We start from the raw sequence: 20,310 nt of genomic DNA, 5'->3' as shown, positions 1-20,310 counted from the left end.
GAAGGAGAGTCTGCATGTTTTTGTTGCAGGCCGTGTCAGTGGCACTGTATTGTCCTCAAAGCGGGCAAAAAAGTTATTTAGTCTGCCTGGGAGCAGGACATCCTGGTCCGTGACTGGGCTGGATTTCTTATTGTAGTCCGTGATTGACTGTAGACCCTGCCACATGCCTCTTGTGTCTGAGCCGTTGAATTGAGATTCTACTTTGTCTCTGTACTGACGCTTAGCTTGTTTGATAGCCTTGCGGAGGGAATAGCTGCACTGTTTGTATTCGGTTATGTTACCAGTCACCTTGCCCTGATTAAAAGCAGTGGTTCGCGCTTTCAGTTTCACACAAATGCTGCCATCAATCCACGGTTTCTGGTTAGGGAATGTTTTAATCGTTGCTATGGGAACGACATCTTCAACGCACGTTCTAATGAACTCGCACACCGAATCAGCGTATTGGTCAATATTGTTATCTGACGCAATACGAAACATGTCCAGTCCACGTGATGGAAGCAGTCTTGGAGTGTGGAGTCAGCTTGGTCGGACCAGCGTTGGACAGACCTCAGCGTGGGAGCCTCTTGTTTTAGTTTCTGTCTGTAGGCAGGGATCAACAAAATGGAGTCGTGGTCAGCTTTTCCGAAAGGAGGGCGGGGCAGGGCCTTATATGCGTCGCGGAAGTTAGAGTAACAATGATCCAAGGTTTTTCCACCCCTGGTTGCGCAATCGATATGCTGATAAAATTTAGGGAGTCTTGTTTTCAGATTAGCTTTGTTAAAATCCCCAGCTACAATGAATGCAGCATCCGGATAAATGGATTCCAGTTTGCAAAGAGTCAAATAAAGTTTGTTCAGAGCCATCGATGTGTCTGCTTGGGGGGGGATATATACGGCTGTGATTATAATCGAAGTGTCACGTTCTGACCTCTATTTCCTTTGTTTTGTATGTAGTTAGTATGGTCAGGGCGTGAGTTGGGTGGGCAGTCTATGTTTGTTTTTCTATGATTTGGGTATTTCTATGTTTCGGCCTAGTATGGTTCTCAATCAGAGGCAGGTGTCATTAGTTGTCTCTGATTGAGAATCATACTTAGGTAGCCTGGGTGTCACTGTGTGTTTGTGGGTGATTGTTCCTGTCACTGTGTTTGTTGTCACAGGATAGGCTGTATAGGTTTTCACATTCCGTTTGTTGTTTTGTAGATTTGAGTTATTTCATGTATCGTTCAGTTTTCCATTAAAGAACATGAATAACCACCACGCTACTTTTTGGTCCGCTTCTCCTCCTACAGACGAACGTCGTTACACGAAGATAATTCTCTTGGTAGATAATGCGGTCTACATTTGATTGTGAGGAATTCTAAATCAGGTGAACAGAAGGATTTGAGTTCCTGTATGTTTCTTTCATCACACCATGTCTCGTTAGCCATAAGGCATACGTCCCCGCCCCTCTTCTTACCAGAAAGATGTTTGTTTCTGTCGGCGCGATGCGTGGAGAAACCCGCTGGCTGCATCGCCTCGGATAGCGTCTCTCCAGTGAGCCATGTTTCCGTGAAGCAAAGAACGTTACAGTCTCTGATGTCCCTCTGGAATGCTACCCTTGCTCGGATTTCATCAACCTTGTTGTCAAGAGACTGGACATTGGCGAGAAGAATGCTAGGGAGTGGTGCACGATGTGCCCGTCTCCGGAGTCTGACCAGAAGACCGCCTCGTTTCCCTCTTTTTCGGAGTCGTTTTTTTGGGTCGCTGCATGGGATCCATTCCGTTGTCCTGGGTGAAAGGCAGAACACAGGATCCGCGTCGCGAAAAACATATTCTTGGTCGTACTGATGGTGAGTTGACGCTGATCTTATATTCAGTAGTTCTTCTCGACTGTATGTAATGTAACCTAAGATGACCTGGGGTACTAATGTAAGAAATAACACGTAAAAAAACAAAACACTGCATAGTTTCCTAGGAACGCGAAGCGAGGCGGCCATCTCTGTCGGCGCCGGAAGTTCAGATGAAAAAAAGATGATTTATATGCACCGCTTAAGGTTGAAGAGATCTCTCAAGTTATCAATAATACGCCTTCTAACAAGTCTTCTGGGTTAGATGGCCTCCCTTCTGACTTTTATACAAAGTGTGAGACAAGTATTACTCCAATTTTGATAGAGTTATGTAATGATGCATATAAAGTTGGATCTTTACCCTCTTCCATGCATACAGCAATTATCTCTCTTATCCACAAAAAAGGGAAAGATCTACTTGATCCGAGTGGATATTGGCCTATTTCGCTTATTAATAATGATGAAAAGATCTTAGCAAAGGTGCTTTCAAACAGATTGTCTAAGCTCATTGGTAGTATCATCAACCTGGATCAGACTGGCTTTATCCCCCACCCTTATAGCTCAGATAACCTTAAAAGGCTGATCAACATATAGTGTGCTGTCCAGGACTCAAGCGCTCCAACAATTGCTTTGTCATTAGATGTTGCCAAGGCCGTTGACTGTGTGGAATGGGGCTACCTTTTTGAATCTCTTACACGATTTGGCTGGGGAGAACTTTGTGAATTTGAAAAAAACTTTATATGACACTTCTTATGCCTACGTTTTAACAAATGGTCTCATATCAACTCTTTCCAGTTACATATCGCTCTCGCTGCTGGTGATTCTCTGATCCACCTCTACGCAGACAACACCATTCTGTATACCTCTGGCCCTTCTTTGGACACCTCCAGATGAGCTTCAATGCCAAAGAACTCTCCCTCCGTGGCCTCCAACTGCTCTTAAATGCAAGTAAAACTAAATGCATGCTATTCAACCGATCACTGCCCGCACCCGCCCGCCCATCCAGCATCACTACTCTGGACGGTTCTGACTTAGAACATGTGGACAACTACAAATACTGTAAACTCTCCTTCCAGACTCACATTAAACACTCTCCAATCCAAAATTAAATCTAGAATCGGCTTCCTATTTCGTAACAAGCATCCTTCACTCATGCTGCCAAACATACTCTAGTAAAACTGACCATCCTACCGATCCTCGACTTCGGCAATGTAATTTACCAAATAGCCTCCAACACTCTTCTCAACAAATTGGATGTAGTCTATCACAGTGCCATCCATTTGATCACCAAAGCCCCATATATTACCCACCACTGCGACCAGTATGCTCTCGTTGGCTGGCCATCGCTTCATACTCGTCGCCAAACCCACTGGCTCCAGGTCATCTACAAGTCTCTGCTAGGTAAAGCTCCGCCTTACCTCAGCTCACTAGTCACCATAGCAGCACCCACCCGTAGCATTCGCTCCAGCAGGTATATCTCATTGGTCACCCCCAAAGCCAATTCTTCCTCCTTTCAGTTCTCTGCTGCCAATGACTGGAACAAACTGCAAAAATCTCTGAAGCTGGAGACTCTTACCTCCCTCACTAGCTTTAAGTACCAGCTGTCAGAGCAGCTCACAGATCACTGCACCTGTACATAGCCCATCTGTAAACAGCCCATCCAACTACCTTATCCCCATATTGTATTTACTTATTTATCTTGCTCCTTTGCACCCCAGTATCTCTACTTGCACATTCATCTTCTGCACATCTAGAGGGAGGGAGGGAGGGTGGGTGGATTGGAGGGAGGGTGAATTGGAGGGAGGGTGGATTGGAGGGAAGGGTGGGTGGGAGGGAAGGATGGATGGATGTAAGATTTAGGGGGTTGAGGTTGTACTGTTTTTGTTCTCATATTTGAACATCTATAAATAAAGTAAAAAATAAATAAATAAAAGTGAAATGTATCTGAAGTCAGTTGTTAATGTAGTGTAGCAGTGGTGCTATTATTGATTTTAATTTTTAAAATGATCTTGTTTTTGGTGTGTCTGATATCATTATCTGGTTTTATATTATGTTTATAATAGTCTGTATTTGTCATATCATGTCCTTTTTGTTGTTAATAAATTGTTCATAAAAGAAATGAAGAAATCATTACCCTGACGAGAGGTACCGAGAGGAGAGGGATAGGTCAGGGGCATTAAAAACACAGATGAAAAACAAGAAGCAAAAAGACCCTGCTGTATCAATATAACTGTCCATTAGGGTAATTAGCTAAGGCTCAAGGAGCATTCCTGACGGGCTGTGTAGGACCAGTTACTGGGATACCTGGCCTGGGACTGAGATGTTCTACCACACAACACAGTAGTCAGGTATGTTGGTCTTGCTGCAGTTAAAAACAACACATCGCTGGTATGTCACTTTAAATCACAACATCCATGTTTGGTACCTTTCCATTCCAGCCATTATAAAGAGCCCATCCTCCCTCCACCAGCTGCCACTGGTGTAAGATGTTAGCGTAGCATCATCACTCTGCTCCAGCTCCAGCTCTAAGCTTCTAACTGAAAGGACAGCTGGTAATCCTGTGTAACGGGAACCATTTTGTTGTCTAACTGAGAAGGCAACCCAACACCTCCTCTCCTCTCAACCCGTACTCACTCAGAGAGAAACGGCCAGTGGGATGGGAAACCCAACAGACCTATCTGGGTTCAAACAGGGTTCATTTTCTTTTAAATACTTTCTATGCACTTGATTGCGCTTGCTCTGACTGAAATGGAAACAATGGAATACTCCAAAAAGTGCAAACCCTCCCTGACCATCTGGCACTCCAGGCCAGGCAAAATCAAACACTCCAAAGTATATAAAAGAAAACCAGTACTATTTGAACCCAGGTCTGTAACCCATCTGTACAGAGGAGGGGAGGGAGGATCAAATAGCTAGACACCTCATATGCATACAGTCACAGCCGTATTCAGTGAAACTGTACCAACAACACTGCTGTGATAAATTCCCCCTTGGTTCAAAAGAATACTTTGCATATTAGCACAGGTTGCGTCCCAAATGACACTCTATTCCCTATATAGGGCTCTTGTCAAAAGTAGTGCACAATAAAGGAAATAGGGTGTCATGTGGGATGCACGCATTGTATTAAATGAGGCGCACTTTGACCCTGGAGAACACTGAGGCTAGAGTTGTACCCTTCTATGAGTAGGCCATGAGAGTAATTGGTGCTCTTCATAGTACAATGCAACCACTCAGTCCCTGCCTCTGTCTACACTACTGTTATCTATGTACAATCAGGCTACTGCCAGCCAACACTCTCCCTCATTCAGAACCACTGACAATTATGTGTGTGTGTGTGTGTGTCTACTCGTCTGGTAATTGCAGCCTAGCAGTAGTATGAGTCGCAACTTGAGCTCCCTCCTTCTAAAAGCTTATGAATGAGGCTGGTCTCATAATGAATTTCTAAGGATTGAATCTTTAATACAACATTGTTTGTCTATTTTGACTGTGTAGTGGTAGAAGCGCTAGTGTCAAGCCTTACACATTTACTCCATATCCTCAGATTACTAAATCACACATTATACCAAAGACAGTACAGCATGAAGATAGGATGAAACTGTAGAAATCCCCAAGAATGTTTGTAGGCGATGTCATGGCGACGTTGACTAGCTAAGCTCACGCACAGAAACAGGTCCCCGGGTCGAAAGGTCGTCTCACGCCAAACTGCACATGTGCAGGCCGTCAAATCAAAGCCACTGCTGCAATATCAAGTTGTTTTGACGAAAATGAAAACGTGTCAGTTTCACACTTTCCTGAGGTTGGAGTAATAACATGTTCAACTCCTTAAGACATTGACTTGAATCTAGGTTGTGCACTTAGATTTATAGAAAAATTAACTAACTAAAGAATCATTTTTCACTTCTTTCATTTGCTTCTCAAACTCTGGCCTGGTCTGCTTGGTCTGTTTCTGGCGATGTTGCGCCTCAGGGTTTATAAGCTCTATGATTATACTGTGTACATGCCATACAGTGTGAAACTAATGTATACAGTAGTATCCAGGGCTATGTTACTTTGTCCTAATAAGATTCATTGAAAGACTTTACTACAGCTCCATACATGACAAGCAAATCTATTGTTATTATATTATGTCACCTCATACAAGTACTTGGGAGTATGGCTAGACGGTACACTGTCCTTCTCTCAGCACATAACAAAGCTGCAGGATAAAGTTAAATCTAGACTTGGTTTCCTCTATCATAATCACTCCTCTTTCACCCCAGCTGCCAAACTAACCCTGATTCAGATGACCATCCTACCCATGCTAGATTAGGGAGATGTAATTTCTAGATCGGAAGGTAGGGGTGCTCTCGAGCGGCTAGATGTTCTTTACCATTCGGTCAACAGATTTGCCACCAATGCGCCTTATAGGACACATCACTGCACTCCTCTGTAAACTGGTCATCTCTGTATACCTGTCGCAAGACAGACTGGTTGATGCTTATTTATAAAACCCTCTTAGGCCTCACTCCTCCCTATCTGAGATACCTACAGCAGCCCCCATCCTCCACATACAACACCTGTTCTGCCAGTCACATTCTGTTAAAGGTCCCCAAAGCACACACATCCCTGGGTCGCTCCTCTTTTCAGTTCGCTGCAGCTAGCAACTGGATCGAGCTGCAACAAACACTCAAACTGGACAGTTTTATCTCCATCTCTTCATTCAAAGACTCAATCTTGGACACTCGTACTGACAGTTGTGGCAGCTTCACGTGATGTATTGTTGTCTCTACCCTTTTGCCCTTTGTGTTGTCTGTGCCTAACAATTTCTGTACCATGTTGTGCTACTACCATGTTGTGCCGCTGCCATGTTGTGTCGCTACTGTGTTGTTGTTATGTTACTACCATACTGTGTTGTTGTTATGTTACTACCATACTGTGTTGTTGTTATGTTACTACCATACTGTGTTGTTGTTATGTTACTACCATACTGTGTTGTTGTTATGTTACTACCATACTGTGTTGTTGTTATGTTACTACCATACTGTGTTGTTGTTATGTTACTACCATACTGTGTTGTCATGTTTTGCTTCAATGCCGTGTTGTTGTCCTAGATCTCTCTTTATGTAGTGTTGTGGTGTCTCTCTTGTCGTGATGTGTGTTTTGTCCTACATTTTTAATCCCAGCCCCCGTCCCCGCAGGAGGCCTTTTGTCTCTTGGTAGGCTGTCATTGTAAATACGAATTTGTTCTTATATGACTTTTCTAGTTAAATAAAGGTGAAATCAAAATTAATAAAAAAGAAAGGCTTTATGTGCGCATACATAAGTGAAGTGTTTTCTTGAGACGCAAGGCCATTTAAAGAGTCAATAAAGAAACAGTAGAGGAATCGCAGTATGACTGTCATGACTAGCTGATTCAGAGTGTCTCTGTCTGTCTGTCTGTCTGTCTGTCTGTCCCCTCCCACCCACCCACCTGGCTGTCACTGGGTGAAAAGTCATCCAGACACGGACTCAGAGCACAGGACCACCCCAGTGATAGTTTTATTAATCTATCGTCCGTCCGTCCGCCCGCCCGCCCGTCCGTCCGCCCGCCCGCCCGCCCGTCTGCCTGCCTGCCTGCCTGTCTGTCTGTCTGTCTGTCGGCACTGGGCAGGCCAGGTGAGCCCAGGTCTCCTCTCACAGAGCTACTGTTGCTCTCTGATGTGCATCAGACCCCTGAATCCCATAGTCTGCCAGCCCACAGCCCTCTGAACCCTATACTCTCAGACCCCCCTCCTGTTCAAAGTGATCAGAGCAGGGACAGGAGGGAGTCTGTCTGTGGAGACCCTATACACATGGATGAAAAGCGTACTTCATTCCCCAATATGTTTATTTTATTTAAGCCTACTTTCAGATACAATACAATACCATTTGAATCTGACCCATCCTTCTCTAAAGAATGGAGAATGAAGAGAGGAAGGTAGGGAGAATCAGGTTTGCTGAGTTTAACAACATGTTCTATGTGCTCTATTTCCATTCAACCATGAAGGAAGGACCACAGTGACTGTAACCAGAGCTAGACATTTTTCTTCTCAGAGACCAAAAGCATTTCAGTCCCAGCCCTCTAACCTTAACCTTAAAACCATGTCAGAGCCTAACCTTAGAACGCTGCTCTGACCTTCACTGGTCTGTAATAAAGAGTTAAATTAGAGGGAACCTATTGAAATGTATTGTTATTATCACATTCATATTCATTTACAAGCAGGGTTTAAAGAGAGAGAGAAATTACACAATAACAATATCAACTCATAGGTCATCTGTCCGCCCATTATCCTCATTGTACTCTTCCATCAGTCTGTCCTCCCGCCAGGCATTCTGAAAGCATAGCTTGCTCCAACAGTCTAATGAAGCTTGCTTGGGGCTTGCAGAAACTTGAATGAATGATAGTAGGGCAGACTATCCTGTGGAGATCTCTGAAAGAATTCAGACCCCTTGACTTATTCCACATTTTGATACGTTACAGCCTTATTCTAAAATGGATTATATTGTTTTTTTCCCCTCATCAATCTACACACAATACCCCATAATGACAAAGCAAAAACAGATTTTTAGAAATGTTTGTAAATGTATATATAAAAAAGGAAATATCACATTTGCATAATTATTCAGACCCTTTACTCAGTGCTTTGTTGAAGCACCTTTGGCAGCAATTATAGCCTAGAGTTTTCTTGGGTATGATGCTACAAACCTGGCACACTTGTATTTGGGGAGTTTTCTGGGTGGGTTACTCAACGACATTCAGAGACTTGTCCCAAAGCCACTCCTGCATTGTCTTGGCTGTGTTCTTAGGGTCGTTGTCCTGTTGGAAGGTGAACCTTCACCCCAGTCTGAGGTCCTGAGAGCTCTGGAGCAGGTTTTCATCAAGGATCTCTCTGTACTTTGTTCCATTCATCTTTCCCTCGATCCTGATTAGTCTCACAGTCCCTGCCACTGAAAAACATCCCCACAACATGATGCTGCCACCACCATGCCTCACCGTAGGGATGGTGCCAGGTTTCCTCCAGATGTGAGGCTTGTCATTCAGGTCAAAGAGTTCAATCTTGGTTTCATTAGACCAGAGAATCTTGTTTCTCATGGTCTGAGTCCTTTAGGTTCCTATAAGCAAACTCCAAGCGAGCTGTCATGTGCCTTTTACTGAGGAGTGGCTTCTCCCATCTCCACAGAGGAACTGGAGTTCAGTCAGAGGGACCATCGTGTTCTTGGTCACCTCCCTGACCAAGGCCCTTCTCCCCCGATAGCTCAGTTTGGCCCGGCAGCCAACTCTAGGAAGAGTCTTAGGTTTTCCAAACATCCTCCATTTAAGAATGATGGAGGCCACTGTGTTCGTGGGGACCTTCAATGCTGCAGAAATGTTTTGGTACCCTTCCCCAGATCTGTGCCTTGACATAATCCTGTCTTGGAGCCCTAAGGACAATTCCTTCGACCTCATGGCTTGGTTTTTGCTCTAACATGCACTGTCAACTGTGGGATCTTATATACACAGGTGTGTGCCTTTCCAAATCATGTCCAATCAATTGAATTTACCACAGGTGGACTCCAATCAAGTTGTAGAAACATCTCAATGGAAACAGGATGCACCTGAGCTCAATTTAGAGTTTCATAGCAAAGGGTCTGAATACTTATATAAATAAGGTATTTCTGTTTCTATTTTTAATACAATTGCAATCATTTCGAAAAACCTGTTTTCGCTTTGTCATTATGGGGTATTGTGTGTAGATTAATGATAATTAATTTTTATACATTTTAGAATAAAGCTGTAATGTAACAAAATGTGGATAAGGGGTCGGAATACTTTCCAAATGCACTGTACTTCCCACACAAGTATCTCTCTCTTTTTCTCCCCCTCTCTCTCCTTCTTCTCTCTACCCCCCCCCCCCCCCCTCTCTCTTTCTCTCTCTTAACAGCAAGTACAAACCGTAATGCATGTAGACTTGAGGAGACCAGAGGTAAAAGCTCTGTTTTCTTAGCGAGCACAACTCAAGGGTATTCAGGTATATTAGCTAGCTAGGGGATTGAGCTTCTTTCAGTGGCCATGTTCCCTAAGAAAGCCTCTCCTAATCCTGATAAACATCCCCTCAAAGCTGTCATAACCTGAGTATACGGAGCAGCACTATCCAATACTAAATTACTGTGTGTGAAAACAAAAAGCAAATTCTCTAGAGCTAAATTTAAACTGGTCACGTATGTCAACAAAATCCCCAAAATCGAATCAACTTTTATTTGTCATGTATCAAATACAACAGGTGTAGACTTTACCGTGAAATGCTTGCTTACAAGCCCTTTCCAACGATGCAGAATTTAGAAATAATAATGAAATAAGTAACACAAGGAATTAAATAAAATACACAAGAATTGTCCTATATATAGGGAGTACTAGATCAATGTGCAGAGGTACAAGGTATTTGAGGGAGATACTGTATGTACATGAAAGCAGGGTAATCAGGGTAATCAGGCATCAGGATAGATAATAATACAACAACAAAACAACTATAATGTTTCTAGTTTCTCACTTTTAGCAGAGCTGGTAAACTTACTGCTATAACGGCAGCAGCCTCTGCTATGTACCATAAGATACTGGGCTTTAACAATGGGGCCCAGATGTATGCAACAAAGCACCTTCGTTACTATTGTCAGATAAGAGACAGAGAAAGAGCGAGAGAGACTCTCCTTACAGAGATAAGGAGTTATTCACTCTTAGAGACATGCCAATTAACTACATCATTAAGTGTCTGTCCCTCACCTGAGAGAAGAACTATGCACTACCTGTAGCACAAAAGAAAGGGACTGCCCTTCAATGGTCTTAAGTTATAAACTAAGCCTGAATAAAAAGACATCCACTCTGTTAGTCTATAGTACTGGCTCACACTATGTCCAATTGGTGATTGTCTCACAGACTGACAACATGCAGCACGCTGGCACTTGTCCTCTAATGTGTCCATTCCTCCACACAGCATACATATTCCTCAAACAAGTGGTATAATGACACATTATTCTCCAGTCACAACAAGTTCTGAGTTCCAAAGTGAGAATATAAGCCTACTATTATCTAGTATTATCCAATTGAATTCAACAGTGTGGTAAAGATGGGTAAATGTCTTCCACTTATCATCACACGGGTCTGATCTGATGCCATGTTTTCCTCTCTTGCCATTTCTTAACCCTGATATTTCCTGGGCACAGTGCGACACCATCGTTTACACAGGACAAACAGGTGCATATGGCTTGGTAAAGTTAGCCCAGGGATTCTCTCTGAAGTCTACAGTAACTTCCCACTGCCCTCTACTGGTTAGCCTGGTTAACCAAACATTGCATTTCCAGAACATTAATAGGGGCGCTCTGTGCTGGTTAAAATGGCATGTTTCCCAAACATTGACAGAGCTCTCCAGGGAAGTTCCCATCCGGTGGCTATAATGTCTTCTCTATACATTAGGACTCAATTCAAACGTTATTTAACATTATATGAACGTTGCCTGTTTGCTGGGTTAATATTACAAGCCTGGCTTGCCTTGGTTCGGCTCAACTCAGTACTGTGAAAATGGGCTCATTTCCCTTACCAGCCTCTCCTTAAAGATTATGGACCGCAGCCATTTGAAGTCGAGAGCTTTGAAGGCAGAGAGGACGAAGAGGGAGTCCTGTTCGTAGCGTTCAGTCTTCTGGATGGCTCCCTCTGGGTAGGTGATACGCATGGTGGTCTTGGAGCCCACATCCTTTTCATAGCCAGACACTGGAGCCTCGTTCAACCTGCAACACACACAGGGGGACTGGGATTAGGAATTGATAAACACAGGGTTCTCACAATCACATAACCTGGGCTCTTTCTCAATTTGTCTTTCCTCAATTCCTCACATCCTCTCTCTTTGCCTCCTTCTCAAAACATATCGGAGAGAAGGAACTTTGGATGTTCTCTTCTAGAGATTTTGAGAAGGAGGTGAGGAGAGAGGATGGAAGGAATCTAGGGAAGATTATTTAAGAATCCTAGTGTTAATTAATGTGCCTTAACTGACCTTGCAATCACATCGTACTCGTCAATCTTCACACCCATAGACTTGTTGGCCAGAATACCACCATTTCCCATGATGATGCACTTCTTACAACTCTGACTAGAAGAGCAGGGAAAAAACAGCAGAAACACAAGTTCTGAGGTTTGTGAAGTGAGAACATGCCAAGTACTGCACAGTGATTCATTTGATTCTGATATGATATGTAGTTGAGCTTTCGCTATTGGGTCTTATGTTTTAGAGAATGTGACCTATGTTTAGTCTGAGTTCTACATTCCATGTGGAAAAATAAACACATTCTCAATTTCCTTAGTTGATGAAATCACGTCTGCAGATTCTAGTGGCTGTGGAAAGAACCAAGACCTAAAAAGACAGAACGCTGGCCAGAAGTGAAATTATAAAACTACCAAAACACCTGCCTGCTGCCTGTGTGATTATAATTCATTAATCCTTATGTTGGAAGTAAAATTACTCAGCAAAGTGTCCTGGATTGGAAAAACATATTTCTAGCCTGGTCCCGGATCTGTTTGTGCTTTCTAGCCAACTCATATCCAATGGTTGTTTTGGCCATAGGAGTTGGCAAGACAGCACAAACAGATCTGGGACCAGACAATAGCTTTTCTGAGACAGCTCCAGAGTTTTCTGAATGTCCTGGCATAAACCCTTTTAAACTCCCCTAGACCTGTTGGTGTAATAGACCTGTTATGGTGCTTGAGGTGTCACATACCTGTCCAGCTCCTCACCCAGACCATAGCTCTTCGTTGCTGTCAGAATATTATCTATGATCTTTTCTGAGGAGAGAAGAGGAGAAAAACACAGCATCTGAGTAGAAGATGAAAGTCCTGTAATAAAGAGGCTCTCAACACATAAATCCCACCCTGCATCATCACCTCAGCAGAGAGACCAAGGTAGTGTTGTAAACCTGGTGGACTTGAACACTTTGCTAAACGAACCAGGGAATGAAGCCAGAGGAGAGGCTGGGTGGGCTGACAGAGGGGAGGTGAACACTTCTTCATGTTATACAACCATCAGAGATATCTGGGTGGCCAGGCAGGCAGTCCAGGACAGAGAGGTAAGAGCAGGGCCTCATGCAGAGCATGTACACCTCCTGGGTCGGAGCAGAGAAGCGCTGAGTCCCAAATGGCACCCTATTCCCTATACCGTGCACTACTTTTGCCCAGAGCCCTATGGGTCAAAAGTAATGCACTATATAGGGGAAAGGGTGCAATTTAGGACGCACAATACAGTATACAGCTTAAGATACTGGGAGGGAAAACGACAGGGCACGAAGAAATCCCCGGTTAGAGGAACGACATTTTGAAATAGGCACATTCTCCAGGCTGATGCGAGCCACAATCCTTGGACCTCAGGGAATGAGGTTACATCACGACACCTCTGGAATCTTAGATGCTCTGGTTCTTTCAATACAACACTATATAACTGGCTATTTATCTAGCCGGTTATTCTAGGAAGAAAAAAAGTGTAGAGTAAAGAATAACTTCAATCTGGATGTTTTCTATGCAATTGATGAGGGTAAATACACGTGCCCTATAATTCAGGGGATCAGGATTAAAATGATTGGGAAAACAGATGTAAGCTCTGAAACGCTGGACCATTTAACACGAGACGAAAGTCCACACGATTTGACTGTATAGCCTAGCAGTTGCGTGCTATTCATGATTATTGACATTCAACTAAATTGCCAGGGCATTAAATTGTCATTAGATACTGTTTCTCAGATACAATGGAGATCATAAGATGGAATCGTACTCCCACATGACCCAAGGATGACATTTTAGTCCGACATAATGGAATAATGGAATCACAGAGTTATGGAATCAGACCTTTTCATTTGTCATGAGTCATTTTTGAACTTTTATGGATTCAGTCCATAAAAACGGAGTCCCTATTTGACACATGATTTAAACGAATAACACATTTCCGTGACACAACCTACGATAGAATAATTAAGGGTCGCTCAGAAGCTGTCAACACCATTTTTGTGGAGACAGTTACATCTTCGTCCAAAATTTCTTGGATATCTGTAGTGTGACTAACACTGGAGAGATAGGGCTACGTCTCAAATCACACCCTTTTCCCTATATAGTGCACTGCTATTGAGTAGTGCACTATATATGGAATAGGGTGCCATTTGGGACGCATTCGAGCTGTTGACTACTGCGGTGATATCCCAGATACAAACAGACTAGATCAATCAGGATGGATGGAATCAGTTGAAAAGATTGTCTCTCCTTCCAGTCAAACCACACAGCTGATATCAGATGAGAGGGCTAAGCTACCATATCTGTAAGGGAGGGGGACCTAGGCTAGGCACATTCCAGAACAAAACAAATCTCTGACAATGAAGGACTCCAACCAGATCTACCAACATCAAAAGAAGGGCTTACGTATGACCTTAATAACCTATGTTCAGTGTGATCCCACAAACGTACCTATTTATTTAACTAGGCAAGTCAGCTAAGAACAAATTCTTATTTACAATGACGGCCTACCCCCGGACGACGCTGGGACAATTGTGTGCCGCCCTATGGGACTCCCAATCATGGCCGGTTGTGATACAGTTTAGAATCTAACTAAGGTCTATAGTGACGCCTTTAGCACTGAGATGCAGTGCCTTAGACCGCTGCGCCACTCGGGAGCCCTACTACTGAGCCTCAGAACAGAAAATGCCCAGGACGTGTTAGTTGGATGGGAGAAGAGAGTCTGTGTTGGTTGGGCTTCCTGGTTCAGATCAGCCATGAGCATGAGGGCAGGCAGTCAGGCCACAAATACCTCACTGATTATTACTGATTAACACATTTAAATGAGAATAACCTGTATAAATAAAGGTTAAATTAAATAAAACTGATTAGCTGATGCTGTTTTGAAGACAAGGCTACATACACTGTAGCTACTCATTACACCATTAGCATGTGTTTGAGTGGGATACTTGCGGTGTGAGGATCAAAAGCCTGGGACTGGGTGGTAATCAGGGCCTGTGACTGGTAGGCAGAAGGATGTGACGGTCAGACAGTGGTGCTGTGTTGGTGCTTCTCAATGCTACTGCCAAAGGGCAGGACATTGATGGACACAGTTCTCAGAGTCACAGATTTCTACGAGAACGCTAGCTAGCTATCACCCTTCCTCTGATACCGAGAACCATGAACATCAAGACATGATCTTAACATGTTCTTCACACGCAACATGATGAGATAGACTACACAACCATCTCTCGATACCTTTCCAGAGATATTTAGAGCACTGACACACTCGTTATCATAACTACATTTAGCCAGATTTATATTAAAACAGATTCCATTATATTAATATTGAACCCAAAATATTTATGTAAAACTTCGATGAGATGAAACACTTTAATTAAATGGGTGATCTCATTGTTTTAGAACGGAAGTGAGGGGCAGGAAGACGAGGCAGGTTGGTGCTTTGCTGTCATAGCCTGATCCCTGCATAGCAGACTGATCCCTGCATAGCGGCCTGATCCCTGCATAGAGGCCTGATCCCTGCATAGAGGCCTGATCCCTGCATAGAGGCCTGATCCCTGCATAGAGTCCTGATCCCTGCATAGAGGCCTGATCCCTGCATAGAGGCCTGATCCCTGCGTAGAGGCCTGATCCCTGCATAGAGTCCTGATCCCTGCATAGAGTCCTGATCCCTGCATAGAGTCCTGATCCCTGCATAGAGTCCTGATCCCTGCATAGAGGCCTGATCCCTGCATAGAGGCCTGATCCCTGCATAGAGTCCTGATCCCTGCATAGAGGCCTGATCCTTGCATAGAGGCCTGATCCCTGCATAGCGGCCTGATTCCTGCATAGCGGCCTGATCCCTGCTTAGCGGCCTGATCCCTGCATAGAGGCCTGATCCCTGCTTAGAGGCCTGATCCCTGCATAGCAGACTGATCCCTGCATAGCGGCCTGATCCCTGCATAGAGGCCTGATCCCTGCATAGAGTCCTGATCCCTGCATAGAGGCCTGATCCTTGCATAGAGGCCTGATCCCTGCATAGCGGCCTGATTCCTGCATAGCGGCCTGATCCCTGCTTAGCGGCCTGATCCCTGCATAGAGGCCTGATCCCTGCATAGAGGCCTGATCCCTGCATAGAGGCCTGATCCTTGCATAGAGGCCTGATCCCTGCATAGCGGCCTGATTCCTGCATAGCGGCCTGATCCCTGCTTAGCGGCCTGATCCCTGCATTGAGGCCTGATCCCTGCATAGAGGCCTGATCCCTGCATAGCGGCCTGATTCCTGCATAGCGGCCTGATCCCTGCATAGCGGCCTGATCCCTGCATAGAGGCCTGATCCCTGCATAGAGGCCTGATCCCTGCATAGAGGCCTGATCCCTGCATAGGGGCCTGATCCCTGCATAGAGGCCTGATCCCTGCATAGAGGCCTGATCCCTGCATAGAGGCCTGATCCCTGCATAGAGGCCTGATCCCTGCATAGAGGCCTGATCCCTGCATAGAGGCCTGATCCCTGCATAGAGGCCTGATCCCTGCATAGAGGCCTGATCCCTGCATAACTTGGAGCAGCAGTGATGTTCTTCTCGATAAGGCCAGTATTTGTTCTCTCCCTCGTCTTAGCACTGACCCAGAACCCATAGCTACATCCTCCTCCCTGTAGGTGAGCTGCTTGGCTTTCTCGAGGCAACAGCATCCTCTACCAGGAGCTCCCCATTCTTCATGGTCATCCAACTGTGATTTGACTAACTATGAACAAAGACATGGATGTCAGTGGATGAAATAAACAGATACAAAACTGAGGTCCATACCTTGCGTTTTTATTCCAAAAGGTGGGAAAAAGTTGCTGATCTTGGAGAATCGTCTAAAGTTTGGATCGAGGAACATAGGGGCTGGTTTAGCGAACCTGGAGATAAACGGAGAGAGCACAATTTATAAAAAGTGAGTGAGACTAGTTCTTAACCTTGATTTAACTAGGCAAGTGAGTTATTAAGAAAAATATATTATTTACAATGACGGTCTAAATGGCTCGTTCAGGGGCAGAACAAGAGATTTTTACCTTGTCAGCTCAGGGATTCGATCTAGCAACCTTTTGGTTACTGGCCCAATGCTCTAACCACTACGCTACCTGCCGCTAGTGACAATTAACAGACCATAAATAAGAGCAGCCAGACAAACAGGCACACATGGACAGACAGACAGACACAGACAGACAGACACAGACAGACACACAGCCCCCACGTGGAGGTAAGGCAGGAGATGCTCTGATTAATGTGAAGCAGCATGCTTTACAGGATTACAGGAGTTGAGTTTCATGTAATCCACTGGCTGTCTCCCTCTTTATCAGCACCCAGAGCAGAGAGGAGAGATGTCGTACTGTTACAGTTCAACCATGAGAGGGGAAAAAAATTATCATGACCTAAGGTGAGTGAACACTCAGGAACACTATAATAACTAGCATGGGTTAAATAGTGGTCAATAGGGATCTTCTGTTGTACTCTCCAGTGTGTTAGTATCAGGCATCTTTAACATCATGTTTTTGTTTTCTTTATGCATTTATTTAACTAGGCAAGTCAGTTAAGAACTAATTATTATTTACAAAGACGGCCTACCGGGGAACCCTTTTTCAGGGGCAGAATGACAGATTTGTTTTACCTTGTCAGCTCGGGGATTTGATCCAGCAACCTTTCGGTTACTGGCCCAACGATGTAACCGCTAGGCTACCTGCCGCCCCATCATCTCTACCATGGTTTGACTAACAGGCTATACCTCAGTCTCCTCTGTCTGTGAATGACTAGCCACATCATCTTGAGAGAGCACTCTAAGGTCTAATCATACTATAACTGTAAACACAAACACTGATTCCATTCTACAATGAAATCAGACACTTTTCACAATGAGCAGTTTGACCCTTCATTGCAGGTAATTGACCGTGATGCAGGTAGTTGCCCGTGATGCAGGTAGTTGACCGTAATGCAGGTACTGTGTTGACCGTGATGCAGGTATTTGACCGTGTTGCAGGTACTGTGTTGACCGTGATGCAGGTAGTTGACTGTAATGCAGGTACTGTGTTGACCGTGATGCAGGTAGTTGACTGTAATGCAGGTACTGTGTTGACCGTGATGCAGGTAGTTGACTGTAATGCAGGTACTGTGTTGACCGTGATGCAGGTAGTTGACCATGATGCAGGTAGTTGACTGTGATGCAGGTAGTTGACCATGATGCAGGTAGTTGACTGTGATGCAGGTAGTTGACCGTGATGCAGGTAATTGACCATGATGCAGGTAGTTGACTGTGATGCAGGTAGTTGACCATGATGCAGGTAGTTGACTGTGATGCAGGTTGTTGACTGTGATGCAGGTAGTTGACCGTGATGCAGGTAATTGACCGTAATGCAGGTAGTTGACCGTGATGCAGGTAGTTGACTGTGATGCAGGTAGTTGACTGTGATGCAGGTAGTTGACCATGATGCAGGTAGTTGACTGTGATGCAGGTTGTTGACTGTGATGCAGGTAGTTGACCGTAATGCAGGTACTGTGTTGACCGTGATGCAGGTAGTTGAGTTGACTGTGATGTAGGTACTGTGTTGGCCGTAATGCAGGTAGTTGACCGTAATGCAGGTACTGTGTTGACCGTGATACAGGTAGTTGACCGTAATGCAGGTAGTTGACCGTGATGCAGGTAGTTGACTGTGATGCAGGTAGTTGACCGTAATGCAGGTAGTTGACCGTGATGCAGGTGGTTGACCGTGATGCAGGTAATTGACTGTGATGCAGGTAGTTGACTGTGATGCAGGTAGTTGACCGTGATGCAGGTAGTTGACCGTGATGCAGGTAGTTGACTGTGATGCAGGTAGTTGACCGTAATGCAGGTACTGTGTTGACCATAATGCAGGTAGTGTGTTGACCATGATGCAGGTAGTTGACTGTGATGCAGGTTGTTGACCGTGATGTAGGTTGTTGACCGTGATGCAGGTAGTTGACCGTAATGCAGGTATTTGACCGTGTTGCAGGTACTGTGTTGACCGTGATGCAGGTAGTTGACCGTAATGCAGGTACTGTGTTGACCGTGATGCAGGTAGTTGATCGTAATGCAGGTAGTTGACCGTGATGTAGATAGTTGACTGTGATGTAGGTAGTTGACCGTTAACCGTGATGCAGGTAGTTGACCGTGATGTAGGTGCGAGATACACATAAGGGCCAAGACCACAGTGTAGAAGTGTCCTGCCACCTGGATCAACCATAGACTGGCACCAGTTTAAAGACATACTGATGCCAACTGATATGTCAGACACCTAATGAGGGTATTTTTTGTTTTTACAAACAGTAAGGTAATCCTTTTACCACGACTCATAATAACTACTGCACCACTCTGAGACCACATACCATTCCACTTGATTCTTCCTTTAGAGAAACGCATGCAGTTTCACCCAGTACATCTGAAGTCTGATTGAGTTTGAGGGGGAATGTTCAACATTGCATGTAAAATGAAAATTACAGTTAGGCTAACTCATTTTTTGTTGGTTTAGTGTTTCAACAAACATTTAGTATGTTCTGGTCTATTTAGTGCTCACATCTGTCTCCACTTTGAGATATCAAGCCTCAGACTGGGCCTCTGACTGACTGGGAACCTGGGTCCTCTTCATTTGGGCACACAATGGCAAACATTTTACAACGTTGTGCAACATAAAATGAAAATGAGCCTTCCTTAAGTCCAGATAGTCCATCCTTGTTTTCTTACGTAGGTGCCTAATGAACATGACCTTGGATGTTGTGTCACCACGAGTTTCAGACTGACATTTTCCAGAAGGCCACATCCTCAGAATGAAAAAGGACATACTTTAAGGTATATATGAGATAACACTATCGCAGGAGAGAAAGACCCCACCAAGAAAAGATAATGCTGGCCAGAGGGACCAATTAGCCCAGGACAAGCTCTACAGAACTCTGTCTCTAAACATTGTACTTGATCAAACCATGTCTGTCTCCCTGCCAGAGAGCCACTTGTGTATGTGTGTGTGTGTGTGTGTGTGTGTGTGTGTGTGAACCTGCTCAGAGCTTCTGACAAGGCCAACACTCTTGATTATATGGCTATTTGCATGTTGCTCTGAGGCATCATGCTAAGACTTTCAGAACACTAAAGGAAAACGAAACCCGTCACATGGGACCTTTTCTCCAACTCAATCAAGAAACACAGAATGAAGAATTAGCCAAAACAAATCATGAGTAATTAATGTTAACTCAAGCAGCCATGATTTGCTCCACTGACAAAGGTTAGACTTCATACCATGTATATAATACATTCAGCTTTTGAGTTTTGACAAAGAATATCACAATTTAAGTTCCCTCTCAACAAAACAAAAGACACCTGTAGATGGTGGAAGAAACCTCACCCAGAACAGAGATGATGGAGAAACCTCACCCAGAACAGAGATGATGGAGAAACCTCACCCAGAAATGAGATGATGGAGAAACCTCACCCAGAACAGAGATGATGGAGAAACCTCACCCAGAAATGAG

General features: G+C 44.3%; 1 protein-coding gene across 11 annotated transcripts in view; it reads right to left on the bottom strand.

Moving 5' to 3' along the window:
• The window catches only part of st3gal3a (ST3 beta-galactoside alpha-2,3-sialyltransferase 3a), a 79,472-nt gene that overhangs the window by 25,867 nt on the left and 33,295 nt on the right, over window positions 1–20,310 (bottom strand). For all 11 annotated transcript variants that reach the window (XM_036978484.2, XM_021604472.3, XM_021604470.3 and 8 more), the window contains 4 exons: window positions 16,603–16,697; window positions 12,545–12,608; window positions 11,824–11,919; window positions 11,374–11,560 (listed from right to left, as the gene is read on the bottom strand). In XM_036978484.2, the coding sequence (XP_036834379.2) occupies window positions 11,374–11,560; window positions 11,824–11,919; window positions 12,545–12,608; window positions 16,603–16,697 (442 nt within the window). The remainder of the gene's footprint in view (window positions 1–11,373; window positions 11,561–11,823; window positions 11,920–12,544; window positions 12,609–16,602; window positions 16,698–20,310) is intronic.

This window comes from Oncorhynchus mykiss, chromosome 5 (assembly GCF_057628025.1).
Source record: "Oncorhynchus mykiss isolate SJ-2025 chromosome 5, ASM5762802v1, whole genome shotgun sequence".
NCBI classification, from domain to species: domain Eukaryota; kingdom Metazoa; phylum Chordata; class Actinopteri; order Salmoniformes; family Salmonidae; genus Oncorhynchus; species Oncorhynchus mykiss.
Note: the sequence above shows the minus strand (reverse complement) of the source record. Positions and strands in the feature narration are given on the sequence as shown.